Here is a 27,073-nt window from a genome sequence, read left to right on the forward strand (position 1 = left end):
AAGCCTACAGGGACACAAATGTACTTGATTTTGTTATGGCTTGCTGTTGCTTCACCTTTCCTTCCATATCTTGCTCTCATGCTTTCTAATGCCTAAGCAGAATACATCATCAGAGCGCCGAGGAGAATGGGAAATTCAGCCCAGCCGGCAGACCAATACCTCATACCTGACGTCTCACTTGGCTGCAGACCGCCATGGGGGATCAGTGCAGGTATTTACTGCCTTTATTGCCTTTTCCTGGCCTTTCCATCTTGGCTGGTAGAATGTTGGCTTGCTTCAGAAACTTTGGCGGCTTTAGAAAGGAAGCTTATAGGAAGGGCTAGTTGAGTATCTCTGCAGATTTTTTGTCTAGGTGGACTTGGGTAAGAGTCGCTTGTTAAGATGATTACTTCCTGTTGTCATTGACTGAGAAACACCTGAATGATTTCTGATACTGATTTCTGGTTAACCTAGTCCTACCACCTTGATGCATTCATGATAAACCATAAAAATAACATCAAGGTGGAATTGTGTTAGTGTTAAGTCTGTGAATTGTAAAGACCTGAAACTTACAAATATTTTTTGAATACAGGACTAAAGGACTGCATATGTTGCTCATTCCATGATATGTGCCTTAATGCATAAGCTGAGAATGTTAATTTGTATAAGTCATCTTTTTCTGAGTGGTTACCCAAGAAGTTGGGCTGTTTCCATTTTTCTCCCTGGAATCAATGTGATCTTAAGAAAATTATTTCTGATTTTATTTGGGCTATTCTGAAACTCTTGTTTTCTGTTTAGTACTAGAACATCTTGTATCTCTTAACTTGTCTTATATGTGAATTTTTTAATAATCTTAGCCTCAATATTGTTCTCATACTGGTGACACCATCAGTTGGGACACACAGTGACCTCAGAGCTGTCAAACATAAATTCTTATAAAGGTGTAGACAGGTTTGTGCGTATAGAAATGCATCTTGGTAGCCTTGATCATCTAGGATATGCTGTTAAAAGGAGTGATTAATGGAAAGATCTTAATCACAGCTTGAAAGACAGTTTTGGCCCTGTAAAAAACCACATAGGATCATATAGGTTAAAATTATGGATTGAGGCTGGGCATGGTAGCTCCTGTAATCCCAGCACTTTGGGAGGCCGAGGCAGGCAGATCTCTTGAGGTCAGGAGTTCAAGACCAGCCTGGCCAACATGGTGAAACCCCATCTCTACTATAAATACCAAAAAAAAAATTAGCCAGGCCTGGTGGCGCATGGCTGTAATCCTGGCTACTCAGGAGGCTGAGGTGGGAGGATTGCCTGAATCTGGGAGGCAGAAGTTGCAGTGAGCCGAGATCGTGCCACTGCACACTCCAGCCTGGGTGACAGAATGAGACTCCATGTCAAAAAAAAAAAAAAAAAAATGATGGATTGGACAAGACTGAGCAACAAAGGGAGAGCTCGTCTCTATAGAAAGTTAAAAAATTAGCCAGGATGGCCGGGCGTGGTAGCTCATGCCTGTAATCCCAGCACTTTGGGAGGCCAAGGCGGGCGGATCACAAGGTCAAGTGATTAAGACCATCTTGGCCAACATGGTAAACCCTGTCTCTACTAAAAATACAAAAATTAGCTGGGCATGGTGGTGCATACCTATAGTTTCAGCTACTCAGGAGGCTGAGGCAGGAGAATCGCTTGAACCCGGGAGGCAGAGGTTGTAGTGACCCAAGATCCCGCCACTGCACTCCAGCCTGGGTGATGGAGTGAGACTCTGTCTCCAAAAAAAAAAAAACAACAAAAAAAAAACCGTTGCTCTTAGGAGCCAGGCACAGTGGCTTACACTTATAATTCCAGCATTTTGAGAGGCCTAGTCAGGAGGATCACTTGAGCCCAGGAGTTCTTGACCATCCTGGCAATATAGCAAGATCTTGTCTTTACACAAAACAGAAAAATTGGCTAGGTGTGGTGGTGTGTGTCTATAGTTCTAGCGGCTAGGAAGGCTTAGGCGAGAGGATTGCTTGAGTAGTTTGAGGCTGCAGTGAGCCATGATCATACCACAGCATTTCAGCCTGAGTGACAGAGCAAGACCCTGTCTCTTAAAAAACAAAACAAAACAAAAAAACCCTTTCAATTTTATTTCTCAGGCACCCTTTCTTATGAAGCCACAAGAGGATGTGTGTTATCAAAATTAATAGAACAAGAGAGTAGCAGCCGTGTGCAGTGGCTCACGCCTGTAATCCCAGCACTTTGGGAGGCGGAGGCGGGCAGATCACAAGGTCAGGAGTTTAAGACCAGCCTGGCCAACACAGTGAAACCCCGTCTCTACTAAAAAAAAAAAAAAAAAAAAAAAAATTAGCTGGGCATGGTGGCGGGTACCTGTAGTCCCAGCTACTTGGGAGGCTGAGGCAGGAGAATCACTTGAACTTGGGAGGCAGAGGTTGCAGTGAGCTGAGATTGCGCCCCTGCATTCCAGCCTGGGCGACACATCGAGAGTCTGTCTCAAAAAAAATAAAAAGAAAGGAATATCTGGGATCCAGGAAACCAGAGATCCAGCACAGGAAAGAAACAAAGGGAATCCCTAGTATAATAATAAAGTTAGGAGATCCTGGGATCTGTACACCAATAGAAGAGAGCAGCTTGTTCAAAACAGAGCTGCAAGAGCAGCTCTTTGGTGTTTTCCTGTTTAACATTGTGGTTTATCCTTGATTTTTTATAATTACAAAATAAGCGTATTTCTTATTTTCATTTTTCTTTTTGTCTTTTCTTTTTCTTTTTTTTTTTTTTTTTTTTGAGATGGAGTCTTGCTCTGTCATCCAGGCTAGAGTGCAGTGGTGCAATCTTGGCTCACTGCAACTGCTGTTTCCCAGGTTCAAGCGATTCTCCTGTCTCAGCCCCCGGAGCAGCTGGGATTACAGGCACCTGCCACTACACCCAGCTAATTTTTGGATATTTAGTAGAGATGGGTTTTTGCCACGTTGCCCAGGCTGGTCTCAAACTCCTGACCTCAAGTGATCCACCCGCCTAGGCCTCACAAAGTCTGGGGATTACAGGTGTGAGCCATCGGCTCTTTTGAAATATGCAACTTCCTCTACTCCCTATAAACTAAGCTTTACCAGCTTCCTTGGCACTTAGATAGGGGACAGGCAGTTACACCATTTACCTAATATTATGTTCAGCTCTGCTGCTCCTCATTACATTGGCCTCTTTGGGCTTACACTGTTTTTAGCATACCTTTTGCAAACCAAATTAACAATACTTTCCTAACACAACAGATGTCCACATATTTATGAGTTGTCTCACTTGCTAGAGGTAATGTAGTAAAAACATGTTTGGCCTAACCTGGGTGACTTGCAGACACCATGACCCGGGGAGGAGTGCAGAATGCTAAGATAAGAAAAGTTTGCTCTGATAAGGCACATGGAGACTCCTGTTCCAAGATATTTAATGGGCAGACCCCCATGGTTCTCATTCTTCCAGTATTTCCACAGATCTTATATGTGTAGAAGGCCTAAATGCCAGAAGATAATATATTTTCTCTTTCAAAAAATTCTTCTAAAGTTGTCTAAATTAAAATGTTTAGGGAGTTTTTAGAAATGTTCAGGACCAAGTAAGGACTTAAGACTTAGAATGACACATGAGTTAAAGTACTGTTTCCTTTGGTACACAGCTCTAATTTCTCCTCACAGTGACATTTTGAGAAATTAAACTAATAACCCAAATTATTGAGACTGCTAAAAGGGATATTACCAGGTCTGAATGTCAAAACAGTCCTTCACCTTAGTCTTTCTTGTGAGTAATGCTATAAGATATTAATTGGTCTTGTTTGGTATAGCCAGAGTAATGAGCGATTAAGTGATTAAAGCAAAATAAATGTCTGTTTGAAGTATGCAAATAAAGCTTTTTTTTTTTTTTTTTTTTTTTTTTTGGAGACAGAGTTTCGCATTGTTGTCTAGGCTGGGGTTCAGTGGCATGATCTTGGCTCACTATAACCTCTGCCTCCCAGGTTCAAGCAATTCTCGTGCCTCAGCCTCCTGAGTAGCTGGGATTACGGGCGCCTGCCACCATGCCCAGTTGGTTTTTTGTATTTTAGTAGAGATGGGGTTTCACCATCTTGTCCAGGCTGGTCTCGAACTCCTGAGCTCAGGCAATCCACCTGTCTTGACCTCCCAAAGTGCTAGGATTACAGGCACAAGCCACCATGCCCAGCCACAAATAAAGCTTTTTATAATGAAGCTTATTTTTTATTATCTTTTATAATGAAGTTATCCTAAAAATTTATTTATTTACTTATTTGTTTATTTATTTTTTGAGACGAAGTCTTGCTGTGTCACCTAGGCTGGAGTGTGGTGGCGTGATCTCTGCTCACTGCAAGCTCTGCCTCCCGGGTTCACACCATTCTCCTGCCTCAGCCTCCTGAGTGGCTGGGACTACAGGCGTGCGCCACCACGCCCAGCTAATTTTTTGTATTTGTAGTAGAGATGGGGTTTCACCATGTTAGTCAGGATGATCTTGATCTCCGGACCTCGTGACCCGCCTGCCTCAGCCTCCCAAAGTGCTGGGATTACAGGCGTGAGCCACCACACCCAGCCATGAAGTTATACTAAAAATTTAATAGAAAAAACATAACAGCCAGATCACTTGGGGTCAGGAGTTCAAGACCAACCTGGCCAATATGGTGAAACCCCGTCTCTAGTAAAAAATACAAAAATTAGCCAGACGTGGTGGTGCATGCCTGTAGTCCCAGCTACTCAGGAGCCTGAGGCAGGAGAATCGCTTGAGCTCAGGAGGCAGAGGTTGCAGTGAGCCAAGATCACACCACTGCACTGCAGCCTGGACGACAGAGTGAGATTCCATCTCAAAAAAAGAAAAAAAACCCATAAAGTTAATATTGTTTAAAAGGTCAGTAATTTTTTACATTCATAAGTTTCTTTATAATTATTTAAATTTGTTTTCTAAACATCATTGTATTTAATTCCCTTCATATTTATGAAGTTGATAGGATCATGGTCATTTGCCTTGTCTTATAAAATTAGAAAACAGGGCTCACAGAGGATGTTAATGGTAGAACAAGGCCTAGAATCCAACTCTTCTGTCACTTACATGGTATTTGTTCCACTGCCTGCAGTTCAGTAGTTCGACAAACCAGACCTCCAACCTGAAATAATTAATCGGATGCTGTGAAGGCTCAGATGTGTAGCCTTTAAGTCTTAGGTATGTTTTTGGTACAATTAAGTTTAAAAGTAGAGAATGGAAGCTCTGTTTATGTCTCATTCATTTGAGACCAGATGCTCATTGATACAGACAGGATGTCTAGTCTGTAAAATGAGGATAACCTCTTATTCCTTAGATTGCCCACGGACAGTGCTTATGGCCTAAATGGCAATTTGTAGCGAGGAGAAATTAGGAAGTATAAGCCATGAGAGACGCTGTGAGCAGGCCCCATGACCAAGAGTCACCAGGTAATTCTCAGTGGTGATGCTTACTAATGTTTCCTTCGTGTGAGTAGAAGCCAAGACATTTTATTTAACATCTTGTCTAGTTCCTGAACTGTCCACTAGAAACTTACTGTTTTCTCCTGTAACTCTTGTGCTCACAGAATGAGCTTACCAGCATTATCACTGGTGTGCAACCAGAATATGTCCACAAGAAGCAAATGAAGCACTGAGGAAATTAACAGGATAGCATTAGAGTGAGGAGCTGTGGTTTTCCAATCCATATACCATCTTTCCTCAACTTTTTGGTTTTGCTGGTTTTCTCCCAACTTTTTGTATTGAAAATATCAACTCTACAGAGAAATCGGGAAGGAAATGCAATCAACTCTTGTGTATCTTTAACCTCGCTGAACGAATTATTAAGATTTTGCCATATTTGCTTTAAATCTGTGAGTTAGCCGGGCGTGGTGGCTCATGCCTGTAATCCCAGCACTTTGGGAGGCCGAGGCGGGCGGATCACGAGGTCAGGAGATCGAGACCATCCTGGCTAACACGGTGAAACCCTGTCTCTACTAAAAATACAAAAATTTAGCCGGGCGTGGTGGTGCGTGCCTGTAGTCCCAGCTACTCGGAGGCTGAGGCAGGAGAATGGCGTGAACCCAGGAGGCGGAGCTTGCAGTGAGCCGAGATGGTGCCACTGCACTCCAGCCTGGGCGACAAAGTGAGACTCCGTCTCAAAAAAAAAAATATATATATATATATATATATATAAAAATCTGTGAGTGAAAGTGTGTGTTTTGTGTTGGCTTGCTAAACCATATGAAAGCAAGTTGCAGACATCATTACATCTTATCCCAAAATACTATAGCCTGTGTCTTCTAAGAACAAAGACATTCTAAGAAAGTTTATTTCATAATATCTAAGATACAGTTCATATCACATTCCACCTAATTCCAGTTGTCCCCAGAATTAATATTGTAGTGTCCAGGATTTAATCAAGGTTCATGCCTCGCATTAAGTAATACAATTTGCCTCATCAGTCTTTTACAATGTCTTAGTCTTTTTCAATACACTTTAATCTTTAAGTCTCCCTGTGTTTAAATAAATAAAAGTCTTTTATAAAGATTCAGCTGGAGGCTGGGCACAGTGGCTCATGCCTGTAATCTTAGCACTTCGGGAGGCCGAGGTGGGTGGATAACCTGAGGTCAGGAGTTCGAGACTAGCCTGGCCAACGTCATGAAACCCCATCTCTACTAAAAAAAAATACAAACAATTAGCCAGGCATGGTGGCACATGCCTGTAATCTCAGCTACTTGGGAGACTGAGGCAGGAGAACTGCTTGAATCTGGGAGGCAGAGGTTGCAGTGAGCCAAGATCGTGCCACTGCACTCCAGCCTGGGCGGCACAGCAAGACTCTCTCTCAAAAAAAAAAAAAAAAAAAAAAAAAGTGTTATTAATGAGAACAATAATTATTTCTTGTTTAGAAATAATGGTGGATATAGATTGCTAGTAAGTAATTTTCACCCTATCTGTCCCAAAGGCTACATGTACTAAATATTTCCTCCCACCCTCCTCTTTATGACTATTCAGGAAATTTTTGTGGATTAACTGCTGGTGAGGACCCCTGAGCTAGAGGCAGATAAGAATAAACAGTTACGGAGAGAGAGGAACAGTAAGATGACCACTTATTGAGCTGTTACTATGTGTCATGGCACTGGGCTAAGCACTTGCTGTGGGTTGTCTGCACAGTAAACACCATTAGGTAAGCAGCATTATTCTCCCATTTTACAGATTAGGAATCTTAGGCATAGACTGAGGATCTTGCCCAAGGACCCACAGCAAATAAGTGGTGGAGCTGGGGTTCTAACTTAGGGCTCATGAAGGCAATTTCTACACTATGCTGCTTCCCTTATTTCTACTAGGTATTATACTAGACAGTCTCATACATTTTCTTGTATAATTCTCTCATCAACCTATAAGAAACAATCTCAAATAGATGGAAGTACTTATCCAAGGGCGTATGATATCCAAATTGTTTATCCTATTTTGTGTTCTCTCCCATGTTTCAGCCAAGGTCTTTAACAAGCAGAGTGTTTTGTCCAGCAGTGAGGCCCCTTTTCCCACTTCCCAGCACCCACATAAACAGGAATCATGTGCTGGAAATGCAACCAGGTGGCAGAAGCAGCTACACATGCAAGAGAAGCCTGATCGGGTCCACATTAACCAGATGACAGGAGTGAGAGCCTTCACTTACATTTCGGGGACCATCAGTGAGAAGTGGGATGACAGTGAACCTGAAATAAAGATCGTTGAAATAAGACTGGCTTTCCAAGGGAGAATGTTCTTTTACCATCTTCCCTCTTGCCGGAGAGGATGTGACAGTCTTGTTATTTGTGTAACTTCGAACCAATGCTCAAAGCCATGAGGAAATTTCTGAAGGAAAGTGTGATTGTTTATAGTTTCTGGTACCCACTGTTGACTTCCTTTTTTGAACTTTTTCTTTCAACATCATCACTAAGTCTATATAATTATAGCATCATAAACTGAGAGAAGTAGACTTCACCCATCACATTCAAGGGAGCCAAGTGATTTTACCTTTAGAAGTCAGCCATGCAGTTATTTTTAACTTAGTAAAGTAATGTGTGTGTTTTTGCAATATGAAAGAATCTGTGTGTTTAGAACAAATTTTCCTCACGGAAATTCACCGATATTAACTCTAAACCTTGGTTAAGTCATTTGTTAGTGTTTCCATCTGTCAAAAGACCTATTTCATAAGATTTTTTTAGGATTTAAATTTACACACACAGTGTAGCAGAGTGCCAGACACAGAGTAGAGGCACTCAGTATGGAAGTTATTATCATCATTATATGATTACATCATTGATTTTAGTGTTCTCACATGATATGGGCCTGGGAACCTTCCCTAAACTGATCCCTTAACCCAGGAAAACAAACATTCCAGACACTGCCTGTTTAGTGACCCTGTCTGGCGCTGGCAAGAGATTTCTGGTGCCATGCTGCCTGTCACACACTATGTCTTTCTGTTTCAGGTGGTTAGCTCAACCAATGGAGAGCTGAATGTTGATGATCCCACAGGAGCCCACTCCAATGCACCAATCACAGCTCATGCCGAGGTGGAGGTAGTGGAGGAAGCTAAGTACGTACATCTTCCAAGGGGGCTCTTAAGTTATGGGTTGAAAAACCTTTTCTGTCTCTTCCTCTCTGTGTGCTGCTCATCTCAGAATGGATTTCTCATGCTTGTAACCACAGCTTTCTTCCTTAACTGTTTTAATTTTTGCATGGTACTTTAAGGCTGCTACTGCCCTTCTTTAGCTGTGATTTCGGGGAAGACAGTCACATTTTTCTAGTTCACATGAAAAAGACATAGTGAACCGAAAGAATCATGTTATCAGGGCTACAATAGATAGTAGCCATGAGCTTCTTGGGGCTGTGGAGCTTCTTGCTCTGTATGGGATATAGAGAAAAATCTGCTGTTAAACCATGGGCCATGCTGAATAGCATTTGATTTCTGATTGTGGGCTAACAACTGGATGTATAATCATGGAACAAGGAGTTCAGGGCCATTTTGTTCACTTTCAAATGATTCTGGCTTCAGGGAGACTAAGTCAGGCAAGAAAAATATTATAGTCTGCATCTGTGAATGAGAGTGTGGGAAAAGAATGAAGTCATACTCATCTCAGGAGGGTAAGGAGGTTGCCCCACGCCCTTTTCTGCTTCTCTTGCATGTGTGTGTCTTGCCCCACCCATACCACCAGCCCCTTGGTGCGCTGCATGGTCTGTGTTTAAACTCTTAAAATCTGAGGTGGAAGGTGAGATAACTGTCAATTCTGCTGCAAAAGCAGCATTTCTACCACTTTTTCCCCTTTTTTCCCCATCCCAAATTTAGATCCAGATTTAGACTTCAAGAAGATACCAGGTAGGGAGAGATAGAGACACCATGAGTCAGTAACTGCTGCTATCCCTGATATGGAGGACCTTTCTTGTGAGCCCTCTGAGAACCTGCAGGATATCCCAGTGTCTTGTTTTCTGAAGCAGACAATGTATTTATAGTGATATTGTACCTAAGTAGTCTCATGAGCCCCCAAGTAGCTTAATACAAGCCAGAACACTCTTATACCTCTAAATGTAAGTTAGTGAGATGCCACTAAGACCTAAATTCTTCCACCTTCCAGATGCACTGTGTATTGTTGTCTTTCCTGCCTATTCCCCTGGTCCCCTGCCCATCTTTTTTATTTATTTGTTTTTTGAGACAGGGTCTCTCTCTATTGCCAAAGCTGGAGTGTACTGGCATGATCATGGCTCACTGCAGTCTCTATTCCCCAAGCTCAAATGATCCTCCTGCCTCAGTCTCCCAAAGTCCTGAAATTACAGGTATGAACCACCGTGCCCAGCCCTGACAATCTATTTGATAAACTCACTTTACTTTCAAGAAGTCCTTTCCAACCAGGTGTGGTGATTCATGCCTGTAATCTTAGCACTTTGGGAGGCTGAGGCAGGAGGATCACTTGAGTCTAGGGGTTTGAGACCAGCCTGGGCAACATAATGAGACCCCATTTCTATAAAAAAATTGGAAATTAGCTGGGCATAGTGGCATGCACCTGTAGTTCCAGGTACTTGGAAGGTTGAGGCTGCAGTGAGCTATGGTCATGTTACTGTACTCCAACCTGGGTGACAGGTGAGACCCTGTCTCACACACACACACACACGTTTTTGGCCAGGTGCGGTGGCTCACGTGTGTAATCCCAGCACTTTGGGAGGCTGAGGCAGGAGGATCATGAGGTCAAGAGATTGAGACCATGCTGGCCAACATGGTGAAACCCCATCTCTACTAAAAATACAAAAATTACCTGGGTGTGGTGGCACGCACCTGTAGTCCCAGCTACTCGGGAGGCTGAGGCAGGAGAATCACTTGAACCTGGGAGGCAGAGGTTGTGGTGAGCTGAGATTGTGCCACTGCACTCCAGCCTGGCAACAGAGCGAGACACCGTCTCAAAAAAAAAAAAAAAAAAAGTTTTTGCTTGGAAAACCAGGACTTAAAGATTCCTACCCAATATATCAAAAGTAAATGAGGATGATTTGACTGTCTCTTGTTGAACCCCTGCTAACTATAGGCAGCTTCAGAACTCTTCTCCCAGCTTGCGTAAGGCACTGATATGTAAGGGGGTGAGGGTTATGCTGGTTATGCCAGGAAAAGACCATTTTAGTAAGGAAACATGCTCTCTATTCTCAGGGACTTTGGAGATATTAATGGTACTTACATTTTTTCAATTTCCATACAAAGCTACATTCTCTTAAATAAACAATATGTTACTCCCAACCTCTTGGCTCTCAACTGGCTGCACTTTGGAGTCATCTGGGGCGTGTTAGAAAATACAAATGTCTGAGTCTGGCCTCAGGCATTCTGATTTAATTGATTGAAATGTGGCCTGAGCATCAATAATTTTAAAAGTTCAGGTCATTCTAACTTGTAGCCAATGTTCAGAACCACTGTACTAAGCATGGTCTGATCCAAACATTGTCAGAGCTTGAAGGATGGCCGTACCTTTTCTCAGCTCCCACCCCATTCTCAATTCACCTTTGTGGCTGTTACTTTGAAGGCTAGAAGTTTAACTTTGGATTTAATAGTATACTTTGAATGCAGTAATCAAATGGGCTTTAGTTTTATGTTATGCCCTATATAGGTTTATCTTTTGAACCCATTCATCTCATCTCATTTTGGTAAATGTGTATACTAATTGTGTATGTGAGTGTGGTATTTGTGTTCTGTGTGTAAGATATGGGCTCATTCACACAGAGATTTCAATCTGGTGTATTCCGTATTGGTATAATTTAACATCTAGAATGTAAGGAGAATTTAAAGTCTTGTCATTTAGCGAAAAGGACAAGTGTGCCTCTTTGCCACCAGCTTCAGGTTTGGATCTTCTAAAAGATGTAGAAAGCATAGAGGAGCAATTATATTTGACCAGATGTCATCCCAAAGCTCCTGGCTTACGGCATTTAGTGATTTCATGGGCTACCAATCCATCTTGCCCAGAGAACTGTCAGGGCCCAGCCATGTGTTGTTTTTCTTGGCCTTTGTGTGTGGAGGCAAGGAAATAGCCCTATGTCCACCTGGTTGATCATTTTCATGGGAAGAAGTCACAGCTAGAGAAGCACGAGGTGTTCCAAACAGCCCCGCATTGCACGCAGCTGTGATGCCATTTGTTCATGCAGCCTGCTTGTGGGGTAGAGGGGGCTGATGCTTATATTGAGACGCACCTCAGTACTGGGGAGACTGTGTGAAACCTTCACTTTCAGGCTTTTGATTTTGGGTTCCTCACCCAGCTTGTTTAGTGTAAAGGTCGAGAGAAATAACGGTCTTAGGTTTTGTTCTATGTACAAAATGAACATGTGAATTCCCTTTTTCTCTAGCTCCAGGACTTATGTCCTTGTTTATGGTTTAAAGGGTGGATGAGGACAGGCAGCTTTTTGGTTGATTTTTGTTACAGTAAGAATACAGGAATTTTTGGTTTTCCAGACTTTAGCTATAATTTAACAAATGTGAACCTCATTTCTCCGGAGCATTAACAAGAGTAGAATTTAGGTCCTTCTCTGGTAGTTATAGCTTAATACAGAGCAGTGACCCTCCTCCCTCTGATTCATCTTCTAATAAGATAAAGTAAGTGTCACTTAAACCTTTTCTCCCTCTCTAGAGGAAGAGCTAACTGCTAGCTGCTTTGTTCAGGCATGTTGGACTTGTACAAAGGCTAGGGACTTTATTTTTCCCTCAGAATATTTGGGAGGCTAGCTTAATATTGCACAGTGAGACTTCATGTGGGAACCAAAATGGTCCACCCCTGGTGCTTGATTGAGTTCTTACCGGCAGGGTCATTTGCTCTTTCCCCTGCTGCCTTCCTGGAAGTTACCCAGGAAAGCCCACCCTGGAGCTCCCACCAACTCTTTCTGTTTTGCCTTACCCCTGAGATCCAAATCCCACCTTGATGCTTCTGTCAGGCTCCTGTCCGAACCTCCACTTTAACGTGGGGACCAAGTGGCCTGGGCCTACTCACCCTACCTTGACAGAAGAAGAAACTAAACACAGACACATACTGCATGTTTGCATGGCTCACAGGGAGTCGCTTCCATTTCACCTCTGTGGACTAATATCTCTCTCTTTCTCTCTCTTCCTTTCTGTGTTTTTCTCTTTATATACTCTGTAGCTGCCTGAAAATGCTCAACCTGTGGTGAGTCCCTCTCTCCAGTCCATTGCAAGGGGAGTGGACCAGACTAGGCTGGGATTGGCAAAGCCAAACAAAATGTCTTAGGAACATCAAATAACTTCCATAGGACTCCTTGTGCCATAACCACCCTGACTGGGGATCTAGATCCATAAGGTGGGGATGGGGCAGGCCTGTACCCAGGAATTAGTCTATTCCTTCTTTCAAACCCACCTTATCGCTGTCTCCTCCTGCCATAACAGTATCCCACATATCCAAAATTATCTGTTTTTAGCTGAGTGAATTTTCTCCCAAATTAATACACCAGATATGGAGAGGGACAGAGGTAAAAGGGCAAGATTACTGTATCAGTTTTTACTTAGCAGTTGTGTTTGCTCACAGCCACAAGGATAGTGAGCTGTTGCTGGATAATCTCACATTCTGCAGTGTGGTCTCTAACCTGGAAATTGGCTGCTTTGGGAAAATCTGACTTTTTTTGATTCAGCTGGCTCTTCCATCTGTAGAGTAGGAACCTCAAAAAAGGGGGAGCTCCTTCAGGGAGAGGTGGATTTTTTTTGTTGTTTTGAGAGTTGTTTTGTTTTCGTTTATTGTCTTTTTCTTTATTCCTATGTGAGAGTTTAGTAGGCCAAGGGCTGACTCAGCTAATTGATATATTGGAGCCTGTGTGTTCCATTCCTGGAAAAGGTTCCTGGAATGTATTTTTAGGAATAACATGGAGTTTATGGAAGGAGAAGCCCTCAAGAATCCATGTGTGGTGAGGAACATTCTTGCTACAAGACATAGCCCCTTCCCCTGCTCTCTAGCCTATGACCTTCCAGGTACTCCTGAACTTGTTGGTCTGTTGCAGTCTGGAATTGTAACTCTCCCGCATTGTCCGCATGCATAAAGTCATGTTCTACATGGAGGTAACAGCCTGCTAGTTTCATGACTGCCATGTTTGTGTGTCTTCAGTGACTGGGTTGGGCACTGGTTTCTGAACCCTAACTGTCTAAGCCAGATTGCCTACAGGGGCTTCCTTAGAGACAGGAATATATTAAAGAAAACAACTGGGTTTTGTGGAGGTCAGATTTATAGTCTTAGGGGATCAAAGAATACCTTTGGCTATTTGTTTTGCAAATATGTGTCTGTGTAATCTGACATTGTGGTGGTCTATTTTTTCCTGTGAGGTGTCAGTCACATGATCCTTACTGCAGATACTTGAGGGCCTCCTATATGCTTATCTAACCCTGTGCTTGGAACTCTAGCGGGGTGGCGGGGCGGGTTGCAAAATTTGCCCCAAAGAGCTTGGGTACCATCTAGCTGAAGAGATCAGAATTACACATGAAAGGACAAGGAGTTTTCCAGGACATTTAGATTATTGCCCTTGAGAGACTGAGGGGCCAGGAAGTCACCATGGACAGGATAGTCAAATAAGTCCTTGTAAACACTGTAGGACTTGAGTCAAGTATTAGAAGAAAGGAAGAATATACACGTATGGCAGAGAAAAGGAACATAGCAAGGGAATAGCTGAAGAGAGAGGGCCATGACATAGTAAGAATGCTGTATGGAAAAGGTAGTGGGTCAGAGGCCTGGGGTAAGAGCACTAGATGGCTTGAGAGTAGGGAGATTTGGATCGATTTTGACTCCAGCATGTTGAGAACTTCTAGTCATCTAAACAGTCAATCAACTGGAAGAAAACCTAAGCCATGAGGGGTCCATCACCTGCCTTCATTCTCTTTTGAGAGGAACACATCTGAAAGTCAGTCAGTGGACTTGGTCTAGAGACAGACCCAGTTTAATAGATCCTGTTGCCAGTAGTCACCACAGACACCAAAGAGCTGAAGAGCAGATTGTGAGGCCTGCTTTTTTGTAGGTAGAATCATTAAAAGCCTTTGCCACTGCTGAAGCTTTAACTACAATAACTAGCAAAGATAAATCCAGGGTTCTAAATTTGAAATATTCCAACTCCTTTGAACCATAGCTCACACTCCCTTTTAGTCAGGTGGGTTCAGCATTCCACATCCAGTTATGATACGCTTGTAAGCAGACATTAATTCTTATGGCTTGCCTTGGAGGAGGTAAAAGAGAAGTCATTGTACAGTTTGCAATGGACCTAAACAGTATTTTAAACTTTTTTTATTGCTTTCTTAAAAACACAAAATCATTATCTTTGCATCCTCCAAAAAGATTAAGAATAGAGGTTGACTTAAAAGTTAGTAATGCCTCTGAAAATCATGGTTCAGAAGAAAAGAGGTAAGTCTATTGAAATAGAGATTTAATTTGCCTCTTTTATTATTAATTTCAGGACATTCAACTTGGAAAATGTCCATTTCTAAAGCATACATATAGAAAAATGCCATTTGGGCCAGGCATAGTGGCTTACACCTGTAATCCCAGCACTTTGGGAGGCCCGAGGCAGGTGGATCATTTGAGGTCAGGAGTTCAAGACCAGCCCGGCCAACATGGTGAAACCCTGTCTCCATTAAAAATACAAAAATTAGCCGGGCATGCTGTGGACACCTGTAATCCCAGCAATTCGGGAGGCTGAGGCAGGAGAATCACTTGAGCCCGGTAGGTGGAGGTTGCAGTGAGCACCACTGTATTCCAGCCTGGGCGACAGAGTGAAACTCAGTCTCAAAAAAAAAAAAAAAAAAAAAAAAAGAGGCCAGGCACGGTGACTCAAGCCTGTAATCCCAGCACTTTGGGAGGCCGAGACGGGCGGATCACGAGGTCAGGAGATGGAGACCATCCTGGCTAACACGGTGAAACCCCGTCTCTACTAAAAATACAAAAAATTAGCTGGGCATAGTGGCAACACCTGTAGTCCCAGCTGCTCGGGAGGCTGAGGCGGTAGAATGGCATAAACCTGGGAGGCGGAACTTGCAGTGAGCTGAGATCCGGCCACTGCACTCCAGCCTGGGCGACAGAGCGAGACTCCGTCTCAAAAAAAAAAAAAAAAAAGAAAAGAAAAGAAAAAAAAAAACCATTTGTTCTTGAATTCTTATCCAGGGTTTCCATTGAGGATTTTTTTTTTTTTCTTTTTTTTTTTTTTTTTGAGACGGAGTCTCGCTCTGTCGCCCAGGCTGGAGTGCAGTGGCCAGATCTCAGCTCACTGCAAGCTCCGCCTCCCGGGTTCACGCCATTCTCCGGCCTCAGCCTCCCGAGTAGCTGGGACTACAGGCGCCCGCCACCTCGCCTGGCTAGTTTTTTGTATTTCTTAATAGAGACGGGGTTTCACCGTGTTAGCCAGGATGGTTTCGATCTCCTGACCTCGTGATCCGCCCGTCTCGGCCTCCCAAAGTGCTGGGATTACAGGCTTGAGCCACCGCGCCCGGCCGAGGATTATTTTTAACAATCAAAAATGTTGGTCACTTTTATTTAAAAGAATTTAGTTTCCAAATACATATTACACTTTGCTTAGTGATTATATTTGCACCCATTAATAGTACCTCACAAATGTCATTGATACTTTCAGAGAAAATCTTTCCAAAGACCCTCTTAAGAATCTCCTATTTCAGGCCGGGCGTGGTGGCTCATGCCTGTAATCCCAGCACTTTGGGAGGCCGAGGTGGGCGGATCACGAGGTCAGGAGATCAAGACCATCCTGGCTAACACGGTGAAACCCCGTCTCTACTAAAAGTACAAAAACTTAGCCGGGCGTGGTGGCAGGCGCCTGTAGTCCCAGCTACTCGGGAGGCTGAGGCAGAAGAATGGTGTGAACCCAGGAGGTGGAGCTTGCAGTGAGCCGAGATCGTGCCACTGCACTCTAGCCTGGGCAACAGTGCAAGACTCTGTCTCAAAAAAAAAAAAAAAAAAAAAAAAATCTCCTATTTCTAAAATGTTCATGTTTGATTCATTCAGATATGATTACAGCCCATCATGGTCTGTGTAAATGTTTGTTTCTGCATTCTTAGAAACTTTCTCCAGTTTTTAATAACATTGGATGTAGGAATACCAAGGAGTCTAACTAAAAAGAGGGGATCTTGGCTACAGTGAAATGCCTAGGGGTATGGGAAGTAAGTAACAGCCTTTATTTCCATATGAAAAATGCTGGCATTACACCTGCAATGATTAGGCAAGAGACTCAAAGATAGTTTTCTCAGAAAAGCTTTTCTTTCAAGGGTCTAGCAAGTCTGAGCTATGCTTCCAACTTTACTGCCCTCCATCATCCTGCATCTTTGACTCATCCACCACCTTCTGTCCCTTTCATTCTCATTCCCCATGTGTCAGCTCCCTGGAAAGGACATATCTTGTGCACCTTGCCACAGTACTCATTACCCACTTCTGGACTGCCTGAGCAAGAGTGATACTTCCTGTTCTAAAGACAGGAGTGAGGAGGGGGGATACTCAGACTTAGGGATGTGCCAGAACTGTGGCTAGTCCCCAGGGAGCAGAACTTGGAGGACTCATAAAGGAGCCAACCCCACCTCCATCTCAGACAGGGCCAGTTCATAAACCCCATCTGGCACAGCAGCAATCTCAGGAAGCTAAACTGGGGAGTGCCCTGTATCTCACTCCCTAAATTGGGGAGTGAGAGCATCCCGATGGTCAGCTCCTGGGCTGTGACAGTGGTCCCCTCCAGATGAAAAGGGGGAGCTGTACTGATGTCAGTCAGGAGATGTGGCTCACAGTCATTATTAGAGTCAGGGCCTCTCCTGCCTACTTCAGGTACTTGGGTGAGGGCAGAGAGAGGGATAGGGAGAATCCTTAATCCTTCATTGGTAACATCCTGAGATCCTCCTAGAGTTCCAGACATCATACTTATCACGGGATTTGTTTGCCTTAATTTAGCCTCCCTGCCCTCTGGCCAGTGAGTTGCATTAAATAATTGTGCCCTCAGTATCAAGGAGTAGACAATGTAGACTATTTTTATGCAGCCCTGAGGATCCCCAGTCTTGGCTCTTGATAAGGTGAGGCATCTGGGTTGGGTGCTAAAGTATGAACCTTCTTCATCCTCCTTCCAGTAATGCCTATTTCAGCCCTGCCTAGCCTGCACCATCTTATAATTAGGTAGGATGACTGCAGATTGAAATCAAGCAGCTATTTCCTTTGGCTTTTCTGGCAGACACTGCCCACTGCCTCCAGTGCGTGCACTGTAGATGGTGGGCGGTCCCTATGGGTGGGTGCCAGGGGGAAAATTCCACCCCCTTCAGTAAGCAGAAGCAGGCAGAAGTCTGCTGGAAGCTGCAGGCCTCCCGCACTGACTTGCAATGTTCCTTGTGCTCCAGGTGCTGCTGTTTCTTTAAGAGGAAAAGGAAGAAGACTGCTCAGCGCCACAAGTGACCAGTGCCTCCCAGGAGTCCTCAGGCCCTGGGGACTCTGACTCAATTGTACCTGCAGCTCCTGCCATTTCTCATTGGAAGGGACTCCTCTTTGGGGGAGGGTGGATATCCAAACCAAAAAGAAGAAAACAGATGCCCCCAGAAGGAGCCAGTGTGGGCAGCCAGGGCCTAGTGGGTCATTGGCCATCCCCGCCTGCCTAAGGCTCTGAGCAGGTCCCAGAGCTGCTGTTCCTCCACTGCTTGCCCATAGGGCTGCCTGGTTGACTCTCCTTCCCATTGTTTACAGTGAAGGTGTCATTCACAAAAACTCAAGGACTACTATTCTCCTTCCTCCCCTTAGTTTACTCCTGGTTTTTACCCCACCCTCAACCCTCTCCAGCATAAAACCTAGTGAGCTAAAGACTTTATTTGCAGAAGGAGATCAAGAGGCTGGGGGTAAGGCCAAGAAGGTAGGAGGAAAATGGAGACCTGGGCTGGAGAAGAACCTTCTCCGTGTCCCAGGTGTGCCTGGCAGTATGGTTTCCTCTTCCTCTGTGCCTGTGCAGCATTCATCCCAGCTGGCCATGGGGTTCAGGTTCCTTCTTCCCTCCCTCCTGTGAAGTTACACTGTAGGACACAAGCTGTGAGCAATCTGCAGTCTACTGTCCCTGTGTGTTGGCGTTCTTAGCTTTTTTGACAAACTCTTTTTTCCAGGCGGTAGTAGGACAATGAAAATTGTTCTGAGCAAAGGAAAGAAAACTGACTTTGTTGCACTTTTAGTTTTTTTTTAAAAAAACAAAAACAAAAACATGGCAGATGCATATTGTGTCTGGTTATATTGGGGGTTTCACTTTTACCTGTTTTGAGGGGGATGGGGCCAGCCAAGCCATTCAGAGAGAACATGGGTCCAGAGGACATTCTCAGTGGAAAGAGTTTGATCTGCACCACCCAGAAGAGAAGCCAAACTTGGTGTCATTCTGAGTGAACACTCAGGTTGGCAAGAAAACATACTTGAATTTTCATTCATCTTCTCAGCAGCTGAAGAATGTCCCTACCAGAGCATCTTGACCTAATCAGCTTACAGTTTGAAAACCTAGCTCTCCAGCACATGAGATGAGCCAGCCGAACCAGACTGTGACCAAGAAACAGCTCATCCCAGAGAAGGAGATGCTTAACAAAAAAAAAATAATAATAATGAAATTGTTTCTTCTGCTGCCAGGGACTTCCAACTAGATAGCCATGTGATTTCCTGGTGACTTGGGGGACAAATTAGTGATGAAACAGCCACCACCATATTGCCATTAGTGGAAAAAAAGAGGAGGACAGTGAACCTATCTTCCACCTGCCAGAGGGACCTCGGGGTGTGGCATTATAGGGCCAGGAAAAGAAAATCAGTGTATCCTATCTCCCCCAATAGCTGAGCTGTAGCATTTGGGCTGGCCTGCCTTATCAGAAACCAAGGTTATGAATATCTCCCAGCAGGTCCATAGCAGTAAGCTTAGGATGCAGTATATGGGGCTGCATTTAAAAGGAGGGAAAGATTGATTGGTGCTGGAATATTCCAGGGAAAAGGAAACTGGAGTGAAAGGTCTGAAATTATCTTCTCAACTGGACATAGACTCCTTCCAGAAAGGTGGCCATGCCTCTAAGCATGTTTTCCCCAGTATGCCCTCGGCCTCCCCCTGTGGTGTTTTCATAGGAGGTACTACTGTGAAGAATCTTGGTTCCTCATTCACTGTTTGACAAGTCTTTCATGTGGGAAGTTACTCTTCTCATACCCAATTTTCATTTGAGTTTAGTAGCTTAACCAAACAATGACTGCCCATTCCAGAGGTGACAGAAGAGAAAGGGTCATTTACATCAGGAAAGAGGTCTTGTATCTGGGAGTAGAGAGCCAACCATGGAGCACAGTGGCTGGTGGGTGACTTAGTCTGATGGTTTGTGGAGCATAGAAGTCTTCGCCTCTAGCTTGAGGTGTAGGGCTATCTTTTGGACTGGAGGGTGTGGGGATATTTTCTGGTAGTTGCCATTTCTTGAAAAATTCCCTTGATGTACCTTGCACAGAGCAGAAATAGCATTAACAGTATCAGAGGTACTGGGCTTCATCTGTTCCGTTGGATCTTGGCTAGGGAATATTATTTCACTTGCATCAAACCTGCTTAGCTTATGGAAAGATGGTAATATGTCATTTCTATAAATGTTTCTATATATGGAACATAGAGTGGCAGGGAGATGCAGTATCACACCCCTTCCCCACAAGGACTGTGAATATTGGGATTTATGTCCTTGCCATTACCTAGTGGTTACAGCCATGTCACTAAGATTTACATCATTTCTCAGTTGGGATTTCGGCAATGCTAACTTACTGTATAGAAAGTTTAACTTTTCCTCACCCCTGTATAGAAAATGCCTTGCCTCTCAAGAGAGGGCAGAAGGGGGCCAGGCGCAGTGGCTCATGCCTGTAATCCCAGCGCTTTGGGAGGCCGAGGTGAGTGGATCACATGAGGTCAGGAGTTCGAGACCAGCCTGGCCAACGTGGTGAAACCCCATCTCTACAAAAAATACAAAAATTAGTCGGGCGTGGTGGCATGCACCCATAGTCCCAGCTACTCGGGAGGCTGAGGGAGGAGAATCACTTGAGCCTGGGAGGCAGAAGTTGCAGTGAGCCAAGATCGCGCCACTGCACTCCAGCCTGGGCAACAGAGTGAGACTCTGTCTTAAAAAAAAAAAGAAAAAAGAAAAGGGCAGAGGGAAATGTTGGCAATGCCTGGAGCATCCTGGCACTCTATACCCTACTGAGTGCCTCCCTTCAGCCCCTCACCCTGCTTCCACACACACAAGAGCAAAGGCAGTGACCAGCTTGGCTTAAGGCAAGCTTCCTTGCAGCTGGATTTGCGACTTTTTTTTTTTTTGTCTTAAAATTTTTACTGGATCAGTTGTAGGGGAGTGTCTTTCCTAATATACTGTTCTCACCTTCCAACCTCCACAAATCTCTTACTAGATACTTGGTTTTCATAGCAAAGGTAAAGAATCCCAGGTCCCTTTAGCATACAGGGTAATGGTGATCCCTCTAGGGCCATTGGCACTTCAAAGTGGTCCCAGACCTGGGAGATTCTGATGTGATCTTCCTTAAAATTAAGCAAAAAACCTGAGTACCCTAGACGCAATTGGCCATCACTTCAGCCCTCAACACATCAGGGCTCGCTCCTCGGCCCTATTGCTACAGTTGCTTAGCTGTATGCCTCAGCGAGATCCTTGGGGTTAGGGCATGCACTCGCTGACTGTCCCCACCCATCCACTTGCTCTGTAGTTTCTGAGCTTTCTCCATTTCACAACTATGGTGCCTCAGGATCTTTTTATTTGGGATTGATGCAATTGTTTTTCCTGAAAACTAACTCAGCATCTGTTCATAAAAACCCTTAATATTATACATTAGGAGTTTTCCCAAGCTCTACAGTCCCTCAGACATTGCATCCTAAACAGATTGAGGCACACAGGCCAAGACTCCACCAAGGCATAAATGGTCTCCCCTACTCCCTTTTGACCAGGGTATCACTTGTGTCTTTGCAGTAAGAGTTGGTCAAGTTGCTCTATGCACCTTGGCGCTTTCCCCAGATCTCACTCCAGACTGCCCCCAAGGGTGGAGAGAGCATCCTGACAGCCAGTTTGCACTCATGACTGCCTTAACATTCTTCTGCTATTATGGGGCCTGTCTGGCAATAAACAGGGTCTAGGAAGGTACAAGGTTAGCTTCCAGTTAAAATCCCATTTTACATTGGAATGCATGAGCTACAGATGACAGCAGAAATCCTGAGGTTTCTAGAAGTGTTGATTGTTTCTTTTTTCTAAATAAACTCCAAGTACTTAGAAAACAATCCTTGCCTATTAGCCAGTAAAGGTGACCATCACCCCTAAAGTAATTTCCAAACTTAGTGCAGTGGAAAGATATGCTGGTAGTGCATATTCAGTGTTGATTTTCAGTGCTAGTAACCACTTTCAGTGCCAGAAATACGTAACAATGATAATGTAATGTCAAAGTGGTTACTAAAGATTATAGCCTTGGCTGGGCGCGGTGGCTCATGCCTGTAATCCCAGCACTTTGGGAGGCTGAGGCGGACAGATCACGAGGTCAGGAGATCGAGATCATCTTGGCTAACACATTGAAACCCCAAAACCCTGCCTCTACTAAAAATACAAAAAAAAAAAAAATAGCTGGGCGTGGTGGCAGGCGCCTGTAGTCCCAGCTACTCAGGAGGCTGAGGCAGGAGAATAGTGTGAACCCGGGAGGCGGAGTTTGCAGTGAGCTGAGATCTCGCCACTGCACTCTAGCCTGGGTGACAGAGCAAGACTCCGTCTCAAAAAAAAAAAAAAAAAAAAAAAAAAAAGAAGAAGATTATAGCCTTAACTTTTTTATGTAAAAGATAAAATCCATTCCTCCTCCCAGTGAGCAAGCATGGCTTGCATTTCTCAAAAATGAGAACTTCCATGGCAGCCAAGAAAACGTCTTCTCAGAGGAGCTTTTGTTTGATGCATCTCCCAAGCCCACATGCCTCCTGTGTCCCAGCCACCTCTTCCATTTGCACATTTAAACCAGCTCTCCATTCCCATTGAGTTGCCCTAACAACATTGTCTCCAGTGTCAGAACCGTATTAGGGTTCGTTTCTCAGATTGGGAGCCTGCAACACCATACAGCCAACATTGCCTTTGCCACGCCACTGCCACCATCCCCAGTATTGCCCTATCGTGGGCAGATGAATTCTAGAAACCCTCAGGGAGCCAGGGCAATTAGGCACCCCATCTGAATTGACCACGTGAGTGACAGGCACTTATCTTTCGGGTTGTTGCTTTTGCAGACTGCAGGGAAGTCCTATCTAGAGGTCGATGGCAGAGACTCCTAGTCTTTCCCATGAGGGGTTGACAGGAATCAAATAGGGATTCCTTTGGCTTGGGGTTTTGGTGTTTTTTGTTTTTTTCAATTTGTTTTTTGGTGTATGGGGGGTGATTTTGTTTCTGAATAAGAAAAAGAAGAGGCAACCATGGCCCTTAACGTGGGTTTATAAAGTTTTGAGCAGTGTTTTAGCCACAAGTAAGGAATCTTGAAAGTCTTTTATCCAGCAAGCAGTCTTAAAAATGTTTTTCCTAACTGCTTTTGCAGGTGACTAAGTACAAAAAAAAAAAAATAGGTTTCTCATTGTATTCGAAATAGTGAGTAGGTTCCCTGGATAATACACAATGGTAGTTGACATGTTCTCAAAACACAACCAGAAAACCCACTTCCAGTATTTGTAAATCACCTTTCAAAGGAAGAAGTGAACATGTATTCCATGTATTTCTAGTTTGATTACCAAACTTGATGTTACAAAGAAACCTCAGTTCTGTAGACAGAATTTCTTTTATTTTTCTTCTTTTACTCCTCACAATCACTTTCCCGGTGCCATCACCACCTTTAAGGTCTCACAGCAGAGCATTATTCACGGTAATAAGTGGGGGTGCGGTGCAGCCATTCCAGTAACACCCACAAGAGGACAGCTGTTCTGAATGTCCCCACCCACCCTCCTTTCAGTACAGGTGAAACATTTTCAGTTCATGAGCTCCAGACCAAATCCCAGGCCGGCCCTTGCACCAAAAGCCTTTTTTAGAAGGCTTATCAGTCTATTAGGAATGTCTCAGGAAAGATGAGCCATTTCTTTGGGGAGAAATATATTTACAGATGGAAGTGTGTGATTGCGTGTCTGTGTGTGTGTGGTGTGTGTGCGCACATTGAGTGCGTGCGTTCATCTATGTGCATTTCACTTCCATAAAGATCCAGCCCAAGCTGCTCGGAACCATGTGTTCCTGAGTGTTCTCAGAGGTAAACAAGTGACAAGTGAGCTTCTGAAATTAGTGTCTCAGCAAGCTGGCTTTAGGAATGAGCCCTATTTATCAAGCAGAGAAAAATAACAGCAGAAAAGATAAAGATAAACCAAAAATATATACCCCCAATGGAAAATAATGTTGATTCAGCAATTCCCATCGGATGTATTACATGCTCTAATTTATTATATTATTATTTGTCTGTCTTTGATCTTTGCCCATTGTACTCTTAAAAAGATGTTGGGATGTTGATTGCGATTTTTAAACAACTTGATAATGTATAAATCAGCTGTGGAAATCAGTTTTAATGTGTGGATGTGTCTGATTATTGTTAAATGCCTCTTTTTTTACTTTTTTTTTTTTTTAGATGTATAATGTTTCATAAACCCTGGCACTGGTCACAAAGCTCAGCTGTGAAAATGAAATTTGTAGTATTTTTAAACATGAATGTCAATTTCAAGTGTATTTGAAATGGTTCCTGCAGGAGAGATACTTGTGCACCATTAGGAAAATCTTCTCTGCAGAGGAAGTAGCCTTTGGAGAAAATGGAAAATGGGTTCTGATATGTTATCTCAGAGTAGCCCATTTCCTAGGGCACCATGGAAAACACAAATGTGATATTTAAGTATACCTCTTCCCCAATTTGGGGAGGAAAGGACTCAGTTTGCACCCTTTTTGTATGTAAAATAAAATGTCTTACCTTTCTTGGCTACTTCTGCTTGTTTGGTTGGTTGATTGGTTTGTCTGGTTTGTTTTGTTTTGTTTTTTGAGACAAGAGTCTCGCTCGGCTCACTGCAAGCTCCATCTCCTGGGTTCATGCCATTCTCCTGCCTCAGCCTCCCAAGTAGCTGGGACTACAGGCGCCCGCTGCCACGCCCGGCTAATTTTTTGCATTTTTAGTAGAGAAGGGGTTTCACCGTGTTAGCCAGGATGGTCTCGATCTCCTGATCTCATGATCCGCCCACCTCAGCCTCCCAAAGTGCTGGGATTACAGGCGTGAGCCACCGCGCCCGGCCTGGTTTGTCTGTTTTTAATCTCCCTCGGCTCATTTGTAATTAACAATCTAGCTAGGACTCACTTTGATGCGATTCAAGTCTCCTGTGAACAAAAATAAATGCCTGATAATTTGGCTTCTTGTTTCATTCCTTGGACTAAACATTGTCTTCTCCCTTGAGTCACTTCAAAAATAAATATTGCTGTATCCTGAAGAAGAAAATTATTTTTTAATTAAAAAAAATATATTGGCCGGGCACGGTGGCTCACGCCTGTAATCCCAGCACTCTGGGAGGCCAAGGCGGGTGGATCACTTGAGGTCAAGAGTTCGAGACCAGCCTGGCCAACATGGTGAAACCCTGTCTCTACTAAAAATGCAAAAATTAGTTGGGCATGGTGGTGCACACCTATAATCCCAGCTACTCAGGAGGCTGAGGCGGGCCAATTGCTTGAACCAGGGAGGTGCAGTTTGTGGTGAGTCAAGATCGCACCACTGCACTCCAGCGTGGGCATCAGAGCAAGACTCCGTCTCAAATAAATATTCCTGGAAGAATTTGGACATTATCACTCACATGTTAGTTCCTGTGTCCCTGTTCTTCTCAGGTGGTAGAACACAGGAAATCAGGATCTGTTCTGTGGCACAACTTTTAGTAGCTTTGTAATTCTGCTCTACAAATGCGGAATATGTGTCCAGACAGAAGATAGAACTGTGATGAACAATGTAAAACCATACTGCATGTGTAGCCAACAGAACAACTGTCAATCTGGGCATGATTGACTCCTTCCAGTTTGTTACTGCTCTTTAATTACTTTTTCACAGGCAAGTAGCCGAAGAATCATGAGAGAAAAGTTTCAAGTTTGAGAGCATTTTATCCATCAACCTGATTTCTTGTGAAAGTGGGAATGGGAGAAAGGCTGCTGTAATGCCATTTTAGCCTTAGCTCCTCGTGTGCAGGAGGCTACTTGGGTTTTTTGGGTGTTTCCTTGTTTTTGAGACAGGCTTGAGTGCAGTGGCACGATCATGGTACACTTGCAGCCTTGACCTCCTGGGCTCAGGTGATCCCCCAACCTCAGCCTCTGGGGTAGCTGCAACTACAGATGCGCACCACCACGCCCTGCTAATTTTTGTATTTTTTGTAGAGACAAGTTTCACCATGTTGCCCAGGCTCAAACTCCTGGACTCAAGCCATCTGCCTGCCACAGCCTCTCAAAGTGCTGGGATTACAGATATGAGCTACTGTGCCCAGCCGGAGGCTACTTTGAAAACAGGATTTAGTAAACATTTTTCTCTGGCTATGGCAGCCTGAGACCAGCGAGTGAGGAAAGAGGCTTAACAAAATAGGACCAAAAAAAAGAGGGGATGAGAGATGGATCTGGAAGATCATCTGTGTCAATATAACAACGTTTAATACTTCCACCTGGGCCGGGCGCGGTGGCTCAAGCCTGTAATCCCAGCACTTTGGGAGGCCGAGACGGGCGGATCACGAGGTCAGGAGATAGAGACCATCCTGGCTAACACGGTGAAACCCCGTCTCTACTAAAAAATACAAGAAAACTAGCCGGGCGAGGTGGCGGGCGCCTGTAGTCCCAGCTACGTGGGAGGCTGAGGCAGGAGAATGGCGTGAACCCGGGAGGCGGAGCTTGCAGTGAGCCGAGATCGCGCCACTGCACTCCAGCCTGGGCGACAGAGCGAGACTCCGTTTCAAAAACAAAAAAAAAAAAAACAAAAAAAACCTTCCACCTGATTGGTGTCTGAATTGAGGTTTGAGGACGGGAAATAAAGAGAATTTTCTTGAAGCTCTACTTGAAGCTCCACAACCTGTGCATGGCCGCTGTAATGAAGGACAAAGTTAATGCCAGTGGCCTTGCATAACGTCAGTCTCAAGTCAGCGCCTCATGAAGACTACATTGCATAGTTTATGGAAATGGAGCCCTGCCTATAATCTGTGCTGTGCCGACCTGAAATTTCTACGAAGTTAATCTTTGAAAATTAGTTTTAAAGACGTTTTAACGCCATAGGTCCAAATTTTGGAAGTGGGTGTTTTGGTTTGTTTTGGTGTGTAAGACTCCCAGTACCAAAGTATCTATGTTGTAGAGTGGGACAACACTAAGTGTGTGAAGGCCGAAAATAGCCCTGTGGGGACATCTAGTAATATCCCTGACCTCTGGAAAAAAGGCATTGTAGGCCGGGCGCGGTGACTCAAGCCTGTAATCCCAGCACTTTGGGAGGCCGGGACGGGCGGATCACGAGGTCAGGAGATCAAGACCATCCTGGCTAACACGGTGAAACACCGTCTCTACTAAAAAATACAAAAAAATAGCCGGGCGAGGTGGCGGGCGCCTGTAGTCCCAG

At 44.2% G+C, this 27,073-nt stretch overlaps 1 protein-coding gene across 17 annotated transcripts in view; it reads left to right on the top strand.

Moving 5' to 3' along the window:
* Positions 1-24,439, top strand: part of LOC105488634 (casein kinase 1 gamma 1) — a 143,550-nt gene extending 119,111 nt beyond the window's left edge. For 2 of the 17 annotated variants that reach the window (XR_011625286.1, XR_011625291.1), the window contains 2 exons: positions 6,987-7,158; positions 7,466-7,601. Coding sequence is in view for 8 of the 17 variants with exons in the window: in XM_011752877.3 (XP_011751179.1) it covers positions 101-211; positions 8,447-8,553; positions 24,095-24,197 (321 nt within the window). In the remaining 9 variants the exon portion in view is untranslated. Of the gene's footprint in view, positions 1-100; positions 218-5,311; positions 5,424-6,986; positions 7,159-7,465; positions 7,715-8,446; positions 8,554-12,616; positions 12,641-17,841; positions 20,076-24,094 lie in introns of those variants that run through there. The other 15 variants (XR_011625283.1, XM_011752888.3, XR_011625284.1 and 12 more) reach the window with 15 other exon arrangements.
* The last annotated feature ends 2,634 nt before the right edge of the window (positions 24,440-27,073 follow it).

The sequence above is a fragment of the Macaca nemestrina genome, chromosome 7 (assembly GCF_043159975.1).
Source record: "Macaca nemestrina isolate mMacNem1 chromosome 7, mMacNem.hap1, whole genome shotgun sequence".
Classification (NCBI taxonomy): domain Eukaryota; kingdom Metazoa; phylum Chordata; class Mammalia; order Primates; family Cercopithecidae; genus Macaca; species Macaca nemestrina.